The 17,947-nt window shown below is 36.4% G+C and overlaps 2 protein-coding genes across 12 annotated transcripts in view; one reads left to right on the top strand and one right to left on the bottom strand.

The window, feature by feature from the left end:
• Position 1: 1 nt before the first annotated feature.
• ube2l3b (ubiquitin-conjugating enzyme E2L 3b) lies at positions 2-16,379 on the top strand. 2 transcript variants are annotated; one of them, XM_087251257.1, is made up of 4 exons: positions 2-47; positions 3,541-3,636; positions 8,015-8,201; positions 14,620-16,379. In XM_087251257.1, the coding sequence occupies exons 1-4, from the start codon at positions 21-23 to the stop codon at positions 14,772-14,774; spliced, it is 465 nt and encodes a 154-aa protein (XP_087107383.1). In that variant the 5' UTR covers positions 2-20; the 3' UTR covers positions 14,775-16,379. The 2 variants fall into 2 exon arrangements, with proteins under 2 accessions (XP_087107383.1, NP_001076266.2); NM_001082797.2 differs by having other exon boundaries at positions 46-369; positions 14,620-14,934.
• The window catches only part of ydjc (YdjC chitooligosaccharide deacetylase homolog), a 61,791-nt gene continuing 59,141 nt past the window's right edge, over positions 15,298-17,947 (bottom strand). For 6 of the 10 annotated variants that reach the window (XR_015490468.1, XR_015490467.1, XR_015490471.1 and 3 more), the window contains one exon: positions 15,298-16,863. The gene's annotated coding sequence lies outside the window, so the exon portion shown is untranslated. The remainder of the gene's footprint in view (positions 16,864-17,947) is intronic. The other 4 variants (XR_015490455.1, XR_015490457.1, XR_015490458.1 and 1 more) reach the window with 2 other exon arrangements.

Raw genomic sequence — 17,947 nt, 5'->3', positions numbered from 1 at the left:
TAGAAGTTGAAAGATTCAAGATGGCGGCGAGCAGGAGACTACACAAGGTAGACGTCCAAACCTAATACTTTTTTAATCGTAAATAATTACTAATCGCTCACGACGACGCGATGGATGGTTAAACATGAAGTTTCTCTAATCGAAAGGGCGATTCGGACGTTTGTTTAAGCTTAATCTGCGTTAGTACAGGCGGTTCTCTTACTCGATGACTCGGCTCGCTCCGCGTTTCCAAACATGAAGGAGGAAAGCGCCGGTGGAGGCCGCGGGACTCAACAACAGGTTTTTGGGGTCGAGATCGTGGAGGCAGATGGGCAAATAGCATGTAATAGTAGGCTTCAGTGTCTTAACCTGTCTCTTCATTCATTGACCGTGAGTAAATGACAGGAATATAACGTGTAGGAGTCTAATGCGATGAGTTCCGTCACAGCGGATTCGGTTGATTCAAACAAATCTGAATCATTTTACTAGAATAATTTAAGATTAAGCTGCTATTTTAAGCATGTGTATGTCATTCATAGCGAATATTGCTGATTTTAATGCCGCTGTGATGACGTGAGAGACTACTCGGAAGAGCCAAACCGGCTAGATCTGTCAAATAAGCTGAAACCGCCTGCTACTTCACACTTTAAGCATACAATTAAACAACTGTTTAAGCAAATACTTAATTGAGGCATTCCTGTTAAGTTTCAGGTTGTTTTCTGCAGTAACGCCCCTATTAAAAAACGAAACCGTAAGTGTCTTCACAACAAGCTTTCGCTTTATATACTTCCGTCTTGTCGAAATAGTTTCATTCATAAGACGTGAATTACTTGTGTTTTTCGCACAAAGGTGTGTTTTGTCAGTCTGTTTTGTAATTAAAGTCACTGGACTGTCGTATATTCGAAGTTTTCGGTTGTAAATGAGAAGTTGGTTGACTTTGCCTCAGTTATCATATAAACGAGTTTACTTCCTTATTGGATGTGAGGTTGTAAATGTCAGTCATCTCTGTGGCATTAGAAGGAAATATGTGATCTTAACAGGACAGTAAACTTTTTTATACTTATATGTATGGTATTATTTCAGATAAGTTTTTGTCAGTATGCTAACCTGAAATAAAAATACCACGGTTTCACGGTATCAAGATTTCTGCTCTAAAATATTTATTTATTTTCAAATGTCTGGGTAAAACAAACAAACAAAATAAATCCCTATCGAACACAGTCTATTTTATTTTAAGAAACGTTCCTAATATGTTGGAACAGTAAACACGGCAGGCTAAAAAGTTAAAATAAATCATTGATCTCTGTTTTTTGCATTAGTTTCAAAAACACAGATTTTTTTACAATAAAAAAATCCTCAAAAAACCTTACAAATAGCTTGGGAATGGTATAACAGAAAATTTTAGTGGTATTGATACCTTGGTTATCGTCCCATGTATAATATAAACAAATCTGTGTATATACATATATCCGTATAGTGTATATATAAAAAAAAACGCACAGTAAGTGAGAGTATTTCTGGAAAGTAAGTTTACAGCAATGTCATAGACAGGTGAGATTATTGCACTAAAAATGTAAATTATCGAATTAAATTTATCAATGAATCATATTTGACTGCTGTACATGGAAAATGCCCAGGAGTCATGTCATTTATGTAAATTATATGACACACACAGCTATGGAAAATTAAGAGATTTCTTGAAAATGAATTTTCTCTGGTAAACTAGTTATGTTTAGGTAAAATTTTTATTCTGTAGAGGTCTGAAAACATTTCTTCCTAATGTCAAAACAAATTTCATTTAAAATCAGATTAGAATAACAAATGTGAAGAAATGTCATCTGTATTCTACAACAAAATAAAATATAATTTAATGCATAAATATAAATTGTAAAACCAGAGAAACTGTGAATTTCCAAACAGTGTCTTAATTTCTTGCCATAGCTTTGTGTGTATGTCTCAAAGCAGTTTAACACAGTAGATGAAGACAAAATACCTGTATACAATATTTTGGATAGTGGATCGTTCAGGCGTGTGTGTGTTTAATTTTCTCTGTGGGTGTGTTTAATTTTCTGTGTGTGTGTGTGTGTTTAATTTGGCTGTTGTCTGTTATTTTAGGTAATCCCAAAAATAGCTGACAGATTATACAGTTCTAAAAATATTCATTAGTTCACGTGAGTTCAAGAGATCATTACCAGGCCATGTAATAGCAGCAGTAGTTTGAGTTGAGTATATACTGCCGTGTGGTGCCTTAGAGAAGTAAGGTGTGGTTTGTTGTATTAAAGCACACTCACTTGTAGTTCAGGTCAGTTATTTACAGTAAGCTGCTGAGGAAGGGGGAATTTCTCTGACTCAGGTCAAGACCTAGCTCACGTTTCTCTTGGGAATGGACTCTTCACCGTAATATAGATCTCTGTAGAAGATTTATTTTGGTAAATTTTTCTTAATTACTTTATAAATGCTGAATGGTTAATGTTTTATAAAGTGTTTAGGATAGCATGGATTAACCCTCTGAAGTAGTGGTGGGCAAATCGATGCTTCATGAAACACTGAAACAGTCGAAGCAAATGTGTCGAAGCTTCGAAACGTTTTGAAACCCCACTTTACGGTGACACCTAGTGGTCATTTTTAAAAATTGCACTGAAACAGCTTCAGCAAGAACATTTCAGCAAATAGAGGTATTAAAACCCACTTTGTAAATGTTCACCTTCAAGAGATTTAGTTGAGCGGTTAAGGTTTCTGACTTCCATGCGGGATTAGTAGGTTCGAATCCAGGCTTTTGAAATGCTTTAATACCAGTTGGTAATGCTTTGTTCTTGTATCGTTTTGTTTCAACATTGGTCTGACATCCGAATAAACTTTGTGAATAAATATGTCTTGTTTTGGTCTTAAAACAGGGTTGTTGTTAGATCAGACACAGTTGTGGCCAGAAGTTATCAAGAATTATTAATATTATTCATTAAATTTCCCATTTATTGTATTTCATTTACGTCTTCCCAAACCCAACCATCACAGTACTGTAAAAATATTTATTATTGTTTTACAGTGTTACAAAAATGATGCTATATTGATGGCGTATCCACAGCTGTATCCTATTTAGGCTACACCATAGAACAGAAACATGATTAAAATGCATAAAACCATGATTTTGGAGTATTTGTACAAGTCAGGATTCAAACCCAAAAGTCACTGGAAGCATTCTAACAACGTGCACACGCACAGTCCGCTAGGCCATATGAAACAGGAGTTGTCACTGACCCTGGCAGTTAGATGCAGATTCGCCAGGTCTTGAAACGCTTCTAAACCGATCGATGCTTTGAATCGCTTTAGTCACGTGACCAGGTGTTTAGAAACGCTTTAATCACGTGACTTAGGTGTTTCGGATCATGCTTCGGTGCAGTGTTTCGAAACACTTGCGCTTCGGGATCTCGACACATCAGTTTCATGTCAGCCATCCCTAATCTGAAGTCTCAATTCCACAAGTAAAAGTTGTGAACAACACACAGATAGTGTCAAATTCATCTTTCTTTACAACTCTTCTGTTTCTTTGTTTGTTTTTATCAGGAACTTGAAGAAATCCGCAAGTCTGGGATGAAAAACTTCCGTAACATTCAAGTTGATGAATCAAACATATTGACATGGCAAGGCCTTATTGTTCCAGTAAGTATTTACAATATGTTCATCTTCCCCTATGTATAATGTTTAGAGACAGGGAATGGTTTCTTTCTAAATACGTAAAACACAGCTTTAAGAAAATCGTCTGATGACATTTCTTTCAAATTTAAAAGCAAAATATTGTTGTTTAGAGTGTTTTCTTTCTCGTCAAATGGTCAGAATAAAAATATTGCAATGCTCATTTACATTCATATAGAACTTTTAGACAACACGGTATTAATGTTTTAGCAAAATGCTTAATTTAAATGACTCTTTATCATAGTCTAAATCAGGGGTGGCCAACCCTGTTCCTGGAGAGCCACCTTCCTGCAGATTTCAGTTGCTACCCATATCAAACACACCTGCCTGTTATTGTCAAGTGGTGTTCAGGTCCTAATTAATTGGTTCAGGTGTGTTTGGTATGGGTAGCAACTGAAATCTGCAGGAAGGTAGATCTCCAGGAACAGGATTGAGCACCCCTGGTCTAAATGCTCTAAATCAGTTGTTTCCATAGTGGGGTTGGAACCCCTCGAGGGGTCGCAGGATAATGAGGTGGGGTCACTAAGTTATTTTCCAAAAGTCAAATTCATTTTATAAAAATATTAGAGTAAGCATATTTTATCCATATGCTACATTTCTAACCTCAATTAAATACACCTAAACCAGCTTATCAAGCTCTTTCTAGGTATGCTAGAAACTTCTAGACAGATGTGTTAAGTCAGTGGTCACCAAACTTGTTCCTGGAGGGAATTTAGCTCCAACCCTAATCAAACACACTTAAACAAGCTAATCAAGATCTTACTTGGTATAATTGAAACATCCAGGCAGGTGTGTTGAGGCAAGTTGGAGCTAAATCCTGCAGGGACATCGGCCCTCCAGGACCGAGATTGGTGACCCCTGTGTTAAGGGAAGTTGAAGCTAAACTCAGCAAGACACCGGCCCTCCAGGACCAAGTCTGGCCACCCCTGCATTAGATTAAAGACATAGCAATAGGGTCAGATGCAGCATATTGATTTCATCCTAACAGTGGGGTCCCGGCCCACAAAGGGACCCCAGCAAGCTCTGTGGGTTGTCGAGTCATATTTAAATTTTTAGCTGTGAACAATAAGGAGATTGATCATGTTGCCTTGGTTCATTTTATCCCCTGCTGACCAAAAAATGAACAAATTTGTAATTCGTACTCCACAAAAAAAGACATTCTCACTGATTCGCCTTCAGCAGATGATGGTACTGACCCAAGCATACTGGACCCAGGGGAGGAAGCTCCAAACGTTTTGGGTCACAGCGCTAGCAATACTGGAAACACCAAGATAGTTACCTGAACTATGGTTTTATTTCATTTGCTCAAACCAAATGACCCAGCCACTATAAGTTCTTGCTGACGAATGCATGAGGCCATCCAAATTAATAAGACATTTGCAGACGACTCATCCCAAAACCCAATATGTACCCAATACAAATGGCCTACTAATGTTTTGCTTTTAAATTTTACATTAGGATATTTTTTGTGCACAAACATGTCTAGATATAGGAATAAACAAACTGTCTTTTTTGGACATACCTACTGCAAACTTAAGTGAATGATACTATTATTAAATATGGTGGGGGGCCTTACAATATTTTCCAGGGGAAAAGGCGGTCTTAGGCAAAAAAAAAAAGATTGGAAACCACTGTGCTACAGCTTACTGTAGTATTAACCATAATAAACTATATTAAATATTGTAGTATACTTTAGTTTTTACTATAGTAAACTGTGATTTATTGTACCATGGCTGGATGATAAATAGCATGCCATTAGCTATGTTTCCATCCACCTATTTTATGCGCATTTTGCAAATGCACATAAAAAACAGTTGATGGAAACGCCATGATGCGCATAAATTTTGAAAATGCGCATAAAAAACGTATGCGCCTAACTGGGTAGGATAAACTTTTTATTCGATAAGAAAAGATGCGCATAAACTTCGATGGAAACACTTTTACTGCACAAACTCCAGCATGCGCATTAAAAAAGGTCATGTGATTTTGTTTAAAGAGATCATGTGACGCTTAAAATGTGTGTGAATGGATAAAACGTCAGGCTGAGCACATAATAAAACATCTGAAATGTTGTTTTGGTCATTAAAAAATGCCTTACCATTTCAGTATTAATGTTATTATATTATTAATGACCACCAGAATCAAGAGCGCCTGTGCTCCTTCAAACGCCACTGCACGCTCACTGCTTGTCAGAATTGTCTTCGGAGGTGCATTCATTTAGAAAAGATTGATGCAGCTTCTATTACTGCAGCAAATGCAGTTTTTACTGTTGATATTTTGCGCCAGTTAATCAGGAAGTGACTATTTTGTTCGCTTTGACTCGTTGGATGGAAATGATGCTTTATTCGCACAACTTTTATGCGATAATCCAGTTTTGCGCACAGTTTATTCGCATATTTGGATGGAAACATAGCTGTTGTCGTTTACAATATTCTTTAAAGCCGCCGGCTCAGCAATCACCTGTGAATCTCCAGCACGTGTGTTCACTTGGTGCAGTGTTTACTACACAGAGCCATGGTTCTGTCAAACTATGCAAAATATTGCATGCAATAGTCAAATTGCAAATAATCATTCTGCGATACTGACAGCTGTTTGCGTAGCTTCTGGGCGAACTACAGCCTTTTGTAGTAAATGATGCTAAAGTTAAACTTGAATGCACATGCAAATACCACATATGATGTCTTTACTCAAGTTACCTTATAGGTCGAGTCAAGTTTTTGGATCAAGTCTTCTGTGGAATGATGTAGGGCTGCTCGATTTTGGAAAAAATCTTAATCACGATTATTTTGGTCATAATTGTAATCACGATTATTCAAAACGGTTATCAGTTGAAGTCAAAATTATTAGCGCTCCTGAGAATTCTTTTTTTTTTTTTTATAACTTTTTCCCAAATTATGTTAAACAAAGCAAGGAATATTAACAGTATTTCCTCTAATATTTTTTTTCTTTCGGAGAAAGTCTTATTTGTTTTATTTTAGCTAGAATAAAAGCAGGCCTAAATATTTTAAAACCCATTTTAAGGTCAATATTATTAGCCCCCTTAAGCAATATATTTTTTGATTGTCTGCAGAAGAAACTACTGTTATACAATGACTTGTATCATTACTCTAATTAAGCCTTTGAGTTGCACTTTAATCTGAATGCTTGTATTTTAAAAAACATCTAGTAAAATGTTATGTACTGTCATCATGGCAAAGATAAAAGAAATCAGTAATTACACATGATATATCAAAACTATTGTGTTCAGAAATAAGTTTTAAAAAAAAAACTTCTTTTCATTAAACAGAAATTGGGGGGAAAGGGTTGCTAATATTCTGGAGGACTAATAATTCTGACTTCAACTGTATATATATAGTTATTTTCCACCCTGCAAAGGAAAGAGAAATAAATACAATAGAATAAAAATATTAAACAAACTGTGATTTAAGCATCTTCACACTAAGAAAAACACTTTAGCTACAAAAATCCTTCAGTCAAGAGCAGTAAGGGATGTTCTCGTCGTTTGATTAATAGTGCGAAATGCTGCCGCCTTTTTTACCGTCACTTTAATGGTTTCTCCTTCACGTGTCTTTTGATTCTCAACTCGTTTGTTTATCACGCAAATGAGGGTTAATATGAATAATCACTAACCACCGCGTTTTGACACCTATTTGACCAATAAAGCGCTCATGTTAAGAAGACTTTAGATGTCTGCGCTCCTCTGCTCGTCTCAGTGTGCGAAGGAGACCGAGGGCTGACCGCTTGCTTATGTGTGTGCGTGTGTTGCACACACACATAAGCACGTGGTCTTTTGCGCTTTTGGTATATGATACAACAAGCGTTTATGATTGGTTTAATGGTTTTTCGATTAATGGTTTTTCATAATCGTTAGAAGCCATAATCGAAATCGGATTTTCGATTAATTGCATAGCCCTAGAATGATGTGGCTTCTTACACTACATATGCTCGCTACATATTTATATGATAGCATTCTAAGCCGTGACAAAGAAATTGCATCATTACATACTTTATTTTTAAGGAAAATTATAAGATGAACTCCTAATGTTGTCATGTGTTTATTAATGCGGTTGATTCAAATGACAGCAGTTATATCTTATGGTTATCCTACTTTGCTATAAAATAACCAAAGTAACCTATTATAAGTAACAGTACTAGATTTACCAGTAATTCCTGTTTTTTGGGTGGCATATTTGGCCCAATATTTGCCCCATTGGACCTATAGAGTATCCAGAAATGTTATGATGTCAGATTTGATCTAGTATCATGTTCTCATAATTGATTTGTTTGTATTCGCGTACAGGATAGACTGACTTGTGATCACCTCATGTACATTCTTGTCTCACAGGACAACCCTCCATACGACAAAGGGGCATTCAGGATCGAGATCATCTTCCCTGCAGAATACCCTTTCAAACCACCCAAGATCACGTTCAAAACGAAGATCTACCACCCCAACATTGACGAGAAGGGACAGGTCTGCCTGCCTGTCATTAGTGCAGAGAACTGGAAACCAGCCACCAAAACTGACCAAGGTAAGCCTGAAACAAACACACGAGGCAGACTTTACTAAAGCTCAGTCCTGTCCTCATTTCCCTGTGTAGAAATCATGAATAAATAGCTTTGAGATGATGTTTGTATCCACTATCTGTTTGTAAAGTAGGCAACAGCCTTTTCAGTCCCTCCAGGATAAGTCCAATGATTCTCAAGATAAAAAAAGAATATGTTTACAAGATTTGTGTATTTTCACAGCAAAACACAAGAATTTAGTGCTGTAAGTTATGAGGGAGGCTGCGACAGAAATATAATAAAACAAATTCCTGTAAAATCCTGGAGAGACTGCTTTGTGGTAAACTACCAACACATCATATAAATAAGACGTTTTTAATTTAAGAGACGGTATGTTATGTAGTTCTCTTTTATCTCACTAAAATTTTTGGAACTGAAAAAATGAGAATATACACAATGTGAGAAGGTCTTGTCACCTATCCAAGTTTTAGAAACAACAAATAATAACTTCTACATGATCATTTGGTATCAGAAGTGGCTTATATCAGTGGTTCTGAAACTTTTTGCATCAAGTACCACCTTAGAAAAAAATTGTCTCTCCAAGTACCACCAAAATGAGCAGTATTGAAATACAATAGCATAGTAGACCCAGTAAAGCAGCTGAAATTCTGCACAGTTAAAAAAACGTGGCAGTTTATCTCGGAAATATAGGCTATATGTCATATATGGCATATTATATACATCATTTTTGATAAATTTTTAAATGTGTGTAGCATGTACATATTTCATTCCCCTGCGTACCACTAGAAGGAAGCCTGCGTACCACTAGTGGTACACATACCACAGTTTGAGAACCACTGGCTTATATGAAAGGCAAAGGCCTCTAGATTACGCTTATTTTACCAAAATAAAATATGATCATGCCTTGATTTTTAATTATTTAATTAGGACAGTAAGGTCTGACTTTGCTTAGACAAAAGTTTTGTCACTCAACAGAAATAATGTACAGTGTAGAATATAAAGTCATGATGCAGTGGAAAAAGAATTAATATTGTGTATGACTCCCATGAGCTTGGAGGACTGCATCCATACATCTCTGCAATGACTCAAATAACTTATTAATAAAGTCATCTGGAATGGAAAAGCAAGCGTTCTTGCAGGACTCCCAGAGTTCATCAAGACTTTGGATTCATCTTCAATGCCTCCTCCATCTTATCCCCATACATGCTCAAAATATTCATGTCTGATGACTGGGCTGGCCAATCCTGGAGCACCTTGACCTTCTTTGCTTTCAGGAACTTTGATGTGGAGGCTGAAGTATGAGGAGGAGCGCTATGCTGAAGAATTTGCCCTCTCTTGTGGTTTATGTAACGGGCAGCACAAATGTCTCTACCTCAGGCTGTTGATGTTGCCATTCACTTTTCAGATCTCTCGCACACCTCCTCACTGAATGTAAACCCAAACCATGATTTTTCCTTCACCAAACTTGACTGATATCTATGAGAATCTTGGGTCCATGTGGGTTCCAGTAGGTCTTATGCAGTGTTTGTGATGATTGGGATGCAGTTCAACAGACGATGCATCAGAAAAATCTACCTTCTGCCACTTTTCTAAATGATCAACTAGAAGTCATTATTTGTTGGTCTTACAACTGAGAACAAGACTTTTGTCAGGAAGTGTATACATTACAGAATAATTGAGATGTGTATATATATAGTTTGAGTTAAAATAAATCAACTAATTTATATTCATCAGGGATGCATTAAATTGATTATTGGTGACAGTACAGATATTTATAATGTCATAGAAGACGTCTTTTTCAAATGAATAAATATCCAAGAGTCATAAAAATATTAAGCTGCTCTTGTATTCTAAACCTTTATAATGAAAAGTGTTGAGCAGCAAATCAGCTCACTTGAATGCATTCTGAACGATTATATGACGCTGAAGACTGGTGTAATGATCTTAAATTCAGCTTTACATTAATGTGTAATTTGAAATTTGTGATTTTTCAGAAACCCAAATCATTCTGAACCCATCATAGTTGAATGGTAGACTGCTATTGTTGCTTGTGTATAATATTGATGTTATCTGTTATCGTTTGGTTAGATGAGTTCTTTTAACATATATGTGGTTGTTCTACTGCATTCTCATGACGTCACCCATTTCTTCAGAAAACCCCATTTATTTCTAGAAGTTTAACTCATGCAGTACTTAAACGTATAGTTCACTCAAAAATAAAAATTGTCATCATTTACTCACCCTTATTCTGATCCTGTTTGACCTTTTCTTCTGTTGAGTACAACTTGTAACTTGCATAGTATCTATTTTTCGAGTTACAGGTTTTCAGCTCTTTTTTTATTATCTTTTGCGTTCATTGGAAGAAAGAAGCTCATAAAGGTGTGCAACCACTTGATTAGTAGAATACATAGTGGGAATTTTCTTTTTTGGGTGAACTGTCTCTTAACTTAGTATATACAGCCCTTTAAATGAAGTTTAGTTTTTGTATCATGTTTTGCAACAAATGTTTCCATTTTCTTTCCTGTATAAACTAGCACTTTTAACACTAGAACTACAGAAGCAGTCATTTAGTCCGTTTATTTTGTAATGTAATAACTTTAAAATAAAACAGATATAACTAAAGCACCCTCTCTTTTCCAAAATGTATGTATATTTCATTCTAACATTATGAGTTCTTAGTATTTCTGTATTTAATGGCCATTTCAGCATCTGAAAATTTTTCCCATGCCTTTAAATATTTGAGTCACTTTTTGCAAAAAGTCTTTTAAACTTTCAAAACAACATTTCCACTGAGGTTTCCCTCCCACTTGCTGGACCAAGTGCGGTGTGCACCTTCTCAAGCAATCTAGTAACTTAATTACTAGATTTTTTTAACACAAATATATTACAAATTATATTATTATATTACAAAAAAGGTTGTAATTTTTTCATAAAATATGAAGACAGACATTTAAAGCTTAAGTCTAAAATCTCAATAGAAGCTTTGAATGTAAATATGACCCTTAATTTCTATTTGGTACAGTCTTGTATGAACAGTCAGACTGACAGATATGGCCATTCTTGTAATTATCAGGCTTTCTGTGGGGTCTTAAAATGTCAAAATCCAAATTTTAGGCCTCAAAGTCTTAAATTTACTGAAATATTGTGTTGTAGTTCTTAAATCTTATGGATGCAAGTAGTTTTTTTATATTTAAAATATTTTGCTAAGAAATTAAATCTTAAATATTTTTATTATTAATGTATTATTGTTTTTTTTAAGGTAATAAATATTTTTTGAATGGGCAAATGAAAATCTTTTCCCTCTGGGCCATTTGAAAAATTCCTTTGAGTCTAAAATTTCATTCATAATGGTCTTAAAAATGTCCTTAAAGTCTTAAATTTAAATGTAGAAACCCTAAGTTGTAGTCTCAAAGTGATTATTCACCCAAAAATGAACATTCCATCATCATTTATTCTCTCTCTACTTCTTTTAAACCTTTTTGAGTTTCTTTCTTCTGTTGAACGCAAAAGGAGATATTTTGAAGAATGTTGGAAACCTGTAACCAATGAATTAAATTGTATTTTTCTCCTTCAATGGATCTCAATGTCTACTGGCTTCCCACACTTTTTAATATATAAATATTATTATTGTTTTGTGTGTGTGCTCAACAGAAAGTTTGAGGAAGAGTAAATTGTGTGCATATTTTCATTTTTGGGGTGAACTTTCCCTTTAACCTTTTGCCCAAAACACATGGATGGTGTCTCTAGAATATTTACTACAAAAAAAGGCAACTTCTGCATTTTATCTAATATTTCAGAGCTCATTTGTGAAATTTTTTTTTTCTTCAGAATTACAAATTATACATGTAAAATTACAAATTACGATGTGTAAGATTCCGCTGAACTGTCATGCCATTATAAACTCCCCACATTTGAGTTCTGTTTTGTTTAAAATCAGTCATCTTCACTGCCTGATTGAGATGCAATATAAAGTAGGTCTCACACAGGACAAGAAGCACAACATTAAACTACATTGTTCTGTGTCATGTCTTAAAATACAAACATTTATTTTGCCACAGTATTATCAAAGAATTGTCTGCATTTGCTGCTCCTCACAATGCTTGCCTTTCAACTTGTTTTACACCTGACAAAACTAAATGAATGCTTAAGGCCTTGATCACAGCGAACACGTTTTCTGCATTGAGAGGCGCCGTATTTTAATGGTTTTCTAATGGCTGCGAGCATTTAAGGCATTTTTGCCATTGTGCTCTGTGCGCCTGCAGTTGAAAAAAAAAGGTAATTCTCTGTGGAACAACCACGCTACTTCAGTCATGTCTTTTGATGAGAACAGAGGCGGGGTTTCTGTTGAGCTAACAGCAGTGTTGTCAAGACGACTCCGGAAACTTTTAAAGATGGAGCAGAGACTAGTGCTCGCTGTTTAGAGTTATCTGGAGCTGTATGACTTCACAAATTGTGAATATCACAAAGTTATAAAATTTTACAATTATAACAATATCAACAGCAGCACTGATGCACAACACGCAACTGATTTAGTGGTTGCCTAGCAACATAAAAAGTGCAGCACACTTTAAAAAAAAAAAAGGCAGTACGGTCCACCTTGCATTCCCAGCATGGAAAAGCATGTTCAGTGTGATCGGCCTTTTACTGTGCATTCACTCGGGCTGTCAGTGTTAAAAGGTTCCATGATATTAAAATAAAGTTTTTTAAATGTCAGTATCAGTATTGTTGTTTTTTTAGGATATCTATAAGCTAGTGCGCTCCGAAACAGTGACAATTTGCGTTAAGAAGATGTGAAACCGATATAATCCATGGTTTTCACTACATTCGTTGTTCCATGGCGGGCGCCACACAAAAATTCCTCCCGCCACGCCTACATTACAGCTTCTCATTCAAAATATTTGTTGTTGTTTTTTTTAAATAGCATTTTTTTTTTACGTTTTTTCATTATTATTTTTTTTTTTTTAAATAGTGGGTTACAATCTAACCAAAACGTATTAAAAGGTAAGTGAATTATAACAGCGCAAACTTTTCTGTAACCGTAGTAGAGCTGTGTTATTTGTTTAACCCTTAAAGGTGACATACTGGCTGACAGGTGTGTGATGCTTGAGCCTAGCAAACAACAACGTAGCTTTCAGTTAAGATGAACACAGCTTCCAGAATTATACTTTTCTTTTTAGACAAAATTCTGTGGTTCTGCATACAATGACTTTATCTTGCTGGAGTTTACAGCCGTTTCACTTTACTTCATGACGCCTATTAATAATGCCACTCTGTAAGTCTACTGGAGACATTCATAAATATTCCTAGCCAATTTAATAAATCTTGAAGACATACTTGTTACATAAACGCACTAACTCACACTTCAGCATTGTTTATTTGAGAGCGCACAAGAAAATCTGCACTTGAGCAGCGTATATTTGAGGGTGTGCAAGAAGTTTTGTGCACGAACAGAGGAAATCGGCTCAAGCAAAGAGATTTACATGCTCGTATTACATTAATGTGATCTCGATTTGTAATAATGCACTCCCGACATTTGTCAGTGAAATAAAGCCATAGATCTGTGTATAAGGCCTGCCGCCACAGCTGGAAAAAATCCTAGAGGAAACATTGTAAACATTTAAAGCCTGCAGTTTGTCACTTCCGCCTGAATGGATCAATGTTTTTCAGTTCCTCGTCAAATCTTGACCAATTAAATGCTCTTAGTATTTGAAATGCCCTGCCCCCTTCAAGACGCTTCACATTTGATGCGCTTTCACATTTTGATCTCACTGGCAGAACTGTGATAAAGCAAAACGCTATTGGCTGGTTTTTAAAAAGGGGAGGAGCTACACCATATCCCACCCACTCTTCGTGTTAAGGTTGAAATTGCGTCAAACATCGAATAAAACTGCTCTTTTTAAAGCACTTCACAGGACTTTTAACACTTGACAGAGGGCGTGTCTGAAGCTTGGCGCTAACACGATCATCATAGCACCGTCAGCCAATGAAATTAGACCACAATTGGCTACTGTCTGAGGTGGGGTATTTGCATAAAGCGATTTGATTGGCTGACGCTTTCATTGGCACTTGTAAAGTTGAAAAATTCCCAACTTCTGCAATGTGTAACACCACTGACGCAGTGCCGACGGATCCACGTTAGCCAACGCTTTATATCACCCATTTAAAGTGAATAGGAAGCATTGACGCTAACGCCCATGTGAATTTAATCAATCTATTTGACTGTATTTTGATTAAGTTACATTATCAATGCTGTAAAAGGAACCATGCAAACTGAAGATAGTCACAGGAAGTAAAACAAAACAGAAGTGTCCCAATACCCTTGAACGTTGTAGTCCCCTGCAGCGATCTCCACTGGAATGTTAATATGTTTTTGCAGTGACCGGTGATAATGTACATTCTTTCCTCTCTCTCTCTCTTCTCCAGTAATCCAGTCGCTCATCGCCCTGGTGAACGACCCACAGCCAGAACACCCTCTGAGGGCCGACCTAGCAGAAGAATACTCAAAAGACCGTAAAAAATTCTTTAAGAACGCAGAAGAGTTTACAAAGAAACACGGCGAAAAGCGGCCAGTGGACTAACAATACCTGACAAGTGTGTAGCCCCAGACCCCCTCCTCCTCCTCCTCCTTTTCTGATCCTCTCCCCCTTCGCTCTGCTACCCAAACGCCATCCTTTATCCCTTCCTCCAGCTTTTCCCCTCCTTCTCCTTTCCACGTGTCACTGTAGTCGAGCTGGAGAAGATCAGCGCCGCTGCAGCCTCCGTCTTGAAGCAGGACGCCCTGAGGACATCCCATCAGATTCTGCTGTTAGCTTGAGGCCCTTATACTAACTTTCTTACCATGTTGTTCATTTTGGTTTTAATTTGTTTTCTTTCTAAATTTGGTTCGAGGATAACTTAAAAGACACGGAAGTCGGAAGTTGTACAGGGGCGTTTCAGTTGTACATGCTGTTGACCCTTTTTTGTAATGAAATCCAATCATTGCGTTGTTTATTATTATTATTATTATTATTACACACAACTTTCGGAAAGTACTTTTTGGAAGTGACAGTTCATTTAAATCTGAATGGATTGTAATTTATCATGTATATTATTATTGTTACGTTGTTCCCTTGCATTTTATTAACTTTTTTGATTTCTGCAAAGTGAAAGGAGACGTGTAAGGAGGTCATGCAGCTGGAGGATTTCGGCGACGGCGACAGATTATTTCATATATATCTTTTTACTTTTCACTGCACTTGTTGGGTTGCACCGTATGTCTGAGGAACAGGCTACTTTCAGCCCTTTACCAAGCCTCAAATCGGCAAAACCACTGTAAAGTCTGAAACAAGCGGCGGCTTAAGAGCCGATGTTGCTATGAAATACTTTTGTTTCACAAATGAAAAAAAAGGAAGGATGAAAACAATGCTCTTTGTGTGAGTGAACGTAATTTTTCCATGATGATCACTAATTTTAAACATCTTTTAACACGTTTCATAGGAAACTCTTGTATATTGTTGATTATTTGGGTTTAAACCTACAAATGGCCCCTAGGATTACGGACATGTGTGCTACTGAGGATTATTACTCCCGTTTTTTTTTCCCCCAGCACAGAATAAATGCAGTAGTTTACCATCAGTTTTCTAGAACATTCTCTTGGAAGTATATTATCCTGTCGGATTTCATCTTAATGGTTCCTTACGCCACTCTTTCTAATGCAAATGGACATTCGGGCTTTCTCTAGTTAAAGATATTCAAGTAATATTTGCTTCTGGATATGGGTGAAGTCTCGCGGTATGCCTCAAAGTTTTTTATTTTCTCGTTAAAGGCTTTCTTTTCGGTCATTTAAAAAGCGCTCCAGATTTTGTGTACCAAAATAAAGGAAGACCAAATGCAGGAGAAACTCGGGTTTGATTGACTTTTAGGTTTTTCTTATTGAAGTCAACCGATCCAAATATCTTAAAAGAGCATTACGGATTTTGTGTGATGAAATCAAATCCAATCTTGAGAGTTTAGCGATTTGTTTAACCTGAATATATTAGCATTAGTGAACTGTATGAAGACTACTAGTTAAACCCCCAAACTTGTTGCTTCAATTACAGCTTATTCTGAATTAAGCCGTCAATGGCCTGAATAACACACACAGGTTATAAACATGTTAACCCTAATATGTGACAAACTCACCAAATAAAGGCTATTTTGACCTAGTTTTTGAATGAGTTTCAATAGGATGGATGGATGAATACGTACATGTGCACATAAGTGGATCAAAACCTTTCATTGTATTTGGCCTTAAACTATTGAATGGGGTGTAAATGAGTAATACAGTAGTCAGCGCTTGATGTGGATCAAAACATTTTTCAAAATTGTCAATAGACAAGAATAAGTGTAGGACAACTTTGAAGAAAAGTGATGACCTACTTTAAATGTTGATCTTACGCCTTATCTAAAAATAAATAAATACATAAAAATTACACATACTTTCACATTACATTTTTAAAAAATAAACATATTAAAGTGTTTAGTTGCTTTTTATTTATTTTAAGTGACTCAGGATTTAAATATATTGCTTTTGTTTTTCCATTTATGTCTTAGGTTAATTTTGATAAACTTTTTTTGATCCATTTCTAATGTTGAGTACTGAATATTTCTGATTGGTTTATCTTTTCATACTGTAAAATCCTAGTCAATCTTACGCCTAATCTAAAAATACATAAATAAAAATCACACTTTTACGTTACTTTGCACAAAAAAAAAAATTGTCATAATAATTTAATGCTGCACACTGGTGTTGGATGACATTCCTTCCCAAAAAATGTGTGAAGCACTTGTAAATAAAAATCACACTTTTACGTTACTTTGCACAAAAAAAAAATTTGTCATAATAATTTAATTCCTTACATTTACAAGTGCTTCACACATTTTTTGGGAAGGAATTTCATCCAACACCAGTGTGCAGCATCCACCTAGATGATGTGACAGCTGCCATATTGCGCCAGACTGCACACCAGCTGATTGATGAAACCAATTATGTTATGAAGAGATGGTTACGAGGCCATGATGGACAGAGGCCAGAGGGCAAATTTGGCCAGGATGCCAGGATTAAACACCTACTCTTTTTTTTTTTTTTTTATATCCTGGAAGTCTTATCCAAAAGACGGTGCTTACTGATCAGTATAGAGCAGGGGTCACCAATCTCTGTCCTGGAGGGCTGGTGCCCCTGCAGGGTTTAGCTCCAACTTGCCTTAACACACCTGCCTGGATGTTTCAAGTATACCTAGTAAGACCATAATTAGCTTGTTCAGGTTTTTGTATAGAGTGGTAGCTAAAATCTGCAGGACACCGGCCCTCCAGGAACAAGTTTGGTCACCACTGGTATAGAGTCCCCTCCTCCATACTGGGGCATTAGGACCCACACAGACCGCAGGTTGAGCGCCCCCTGCTGGTCTCACACCTGGATTATTATGCCAGACCACACACCAGCTGATTGGTACAGGGGAGAGTGATGAAGCCACATATGATATGGGAATGGTTAAGAGGCCATGAGGGACAGTGGCCAAATTGGCACCTACCTTTTTTTAAAACCCCTGCATTTTTTTGAAGGACATCCATTCATGTCTTAGTTCATTTTTGATCCATTTCCAATGTTGACTACTGTATATTTGATGAGTTCAGATGCAAAAACCTCTAAATACCATCTGAAATTTTGTCCTAAAATGGGCATTTTTCTCAGCCTATGTTCAAGTATTTCACTTTAAAGCCAATTTTAAAAACG

The sequence above is a fragment of the Danio rerio genome, chromosome 5, assembly GCF_052040795.2.
Source record: "Danio rerio strain M-AB ecotype USA chromosome 5, GRCz13ab, whole genome shotgun sequence".
NCBI lineage: Eukaryota > Metazoa > Chordata > Actinopteri > Cypriniformes > Danionidae > Danio > Danio rerio.
Note: the sequence above shows the minus strand (reverse complement) of the source record. Positions and strands in the feature narration are given on the sequence as shown.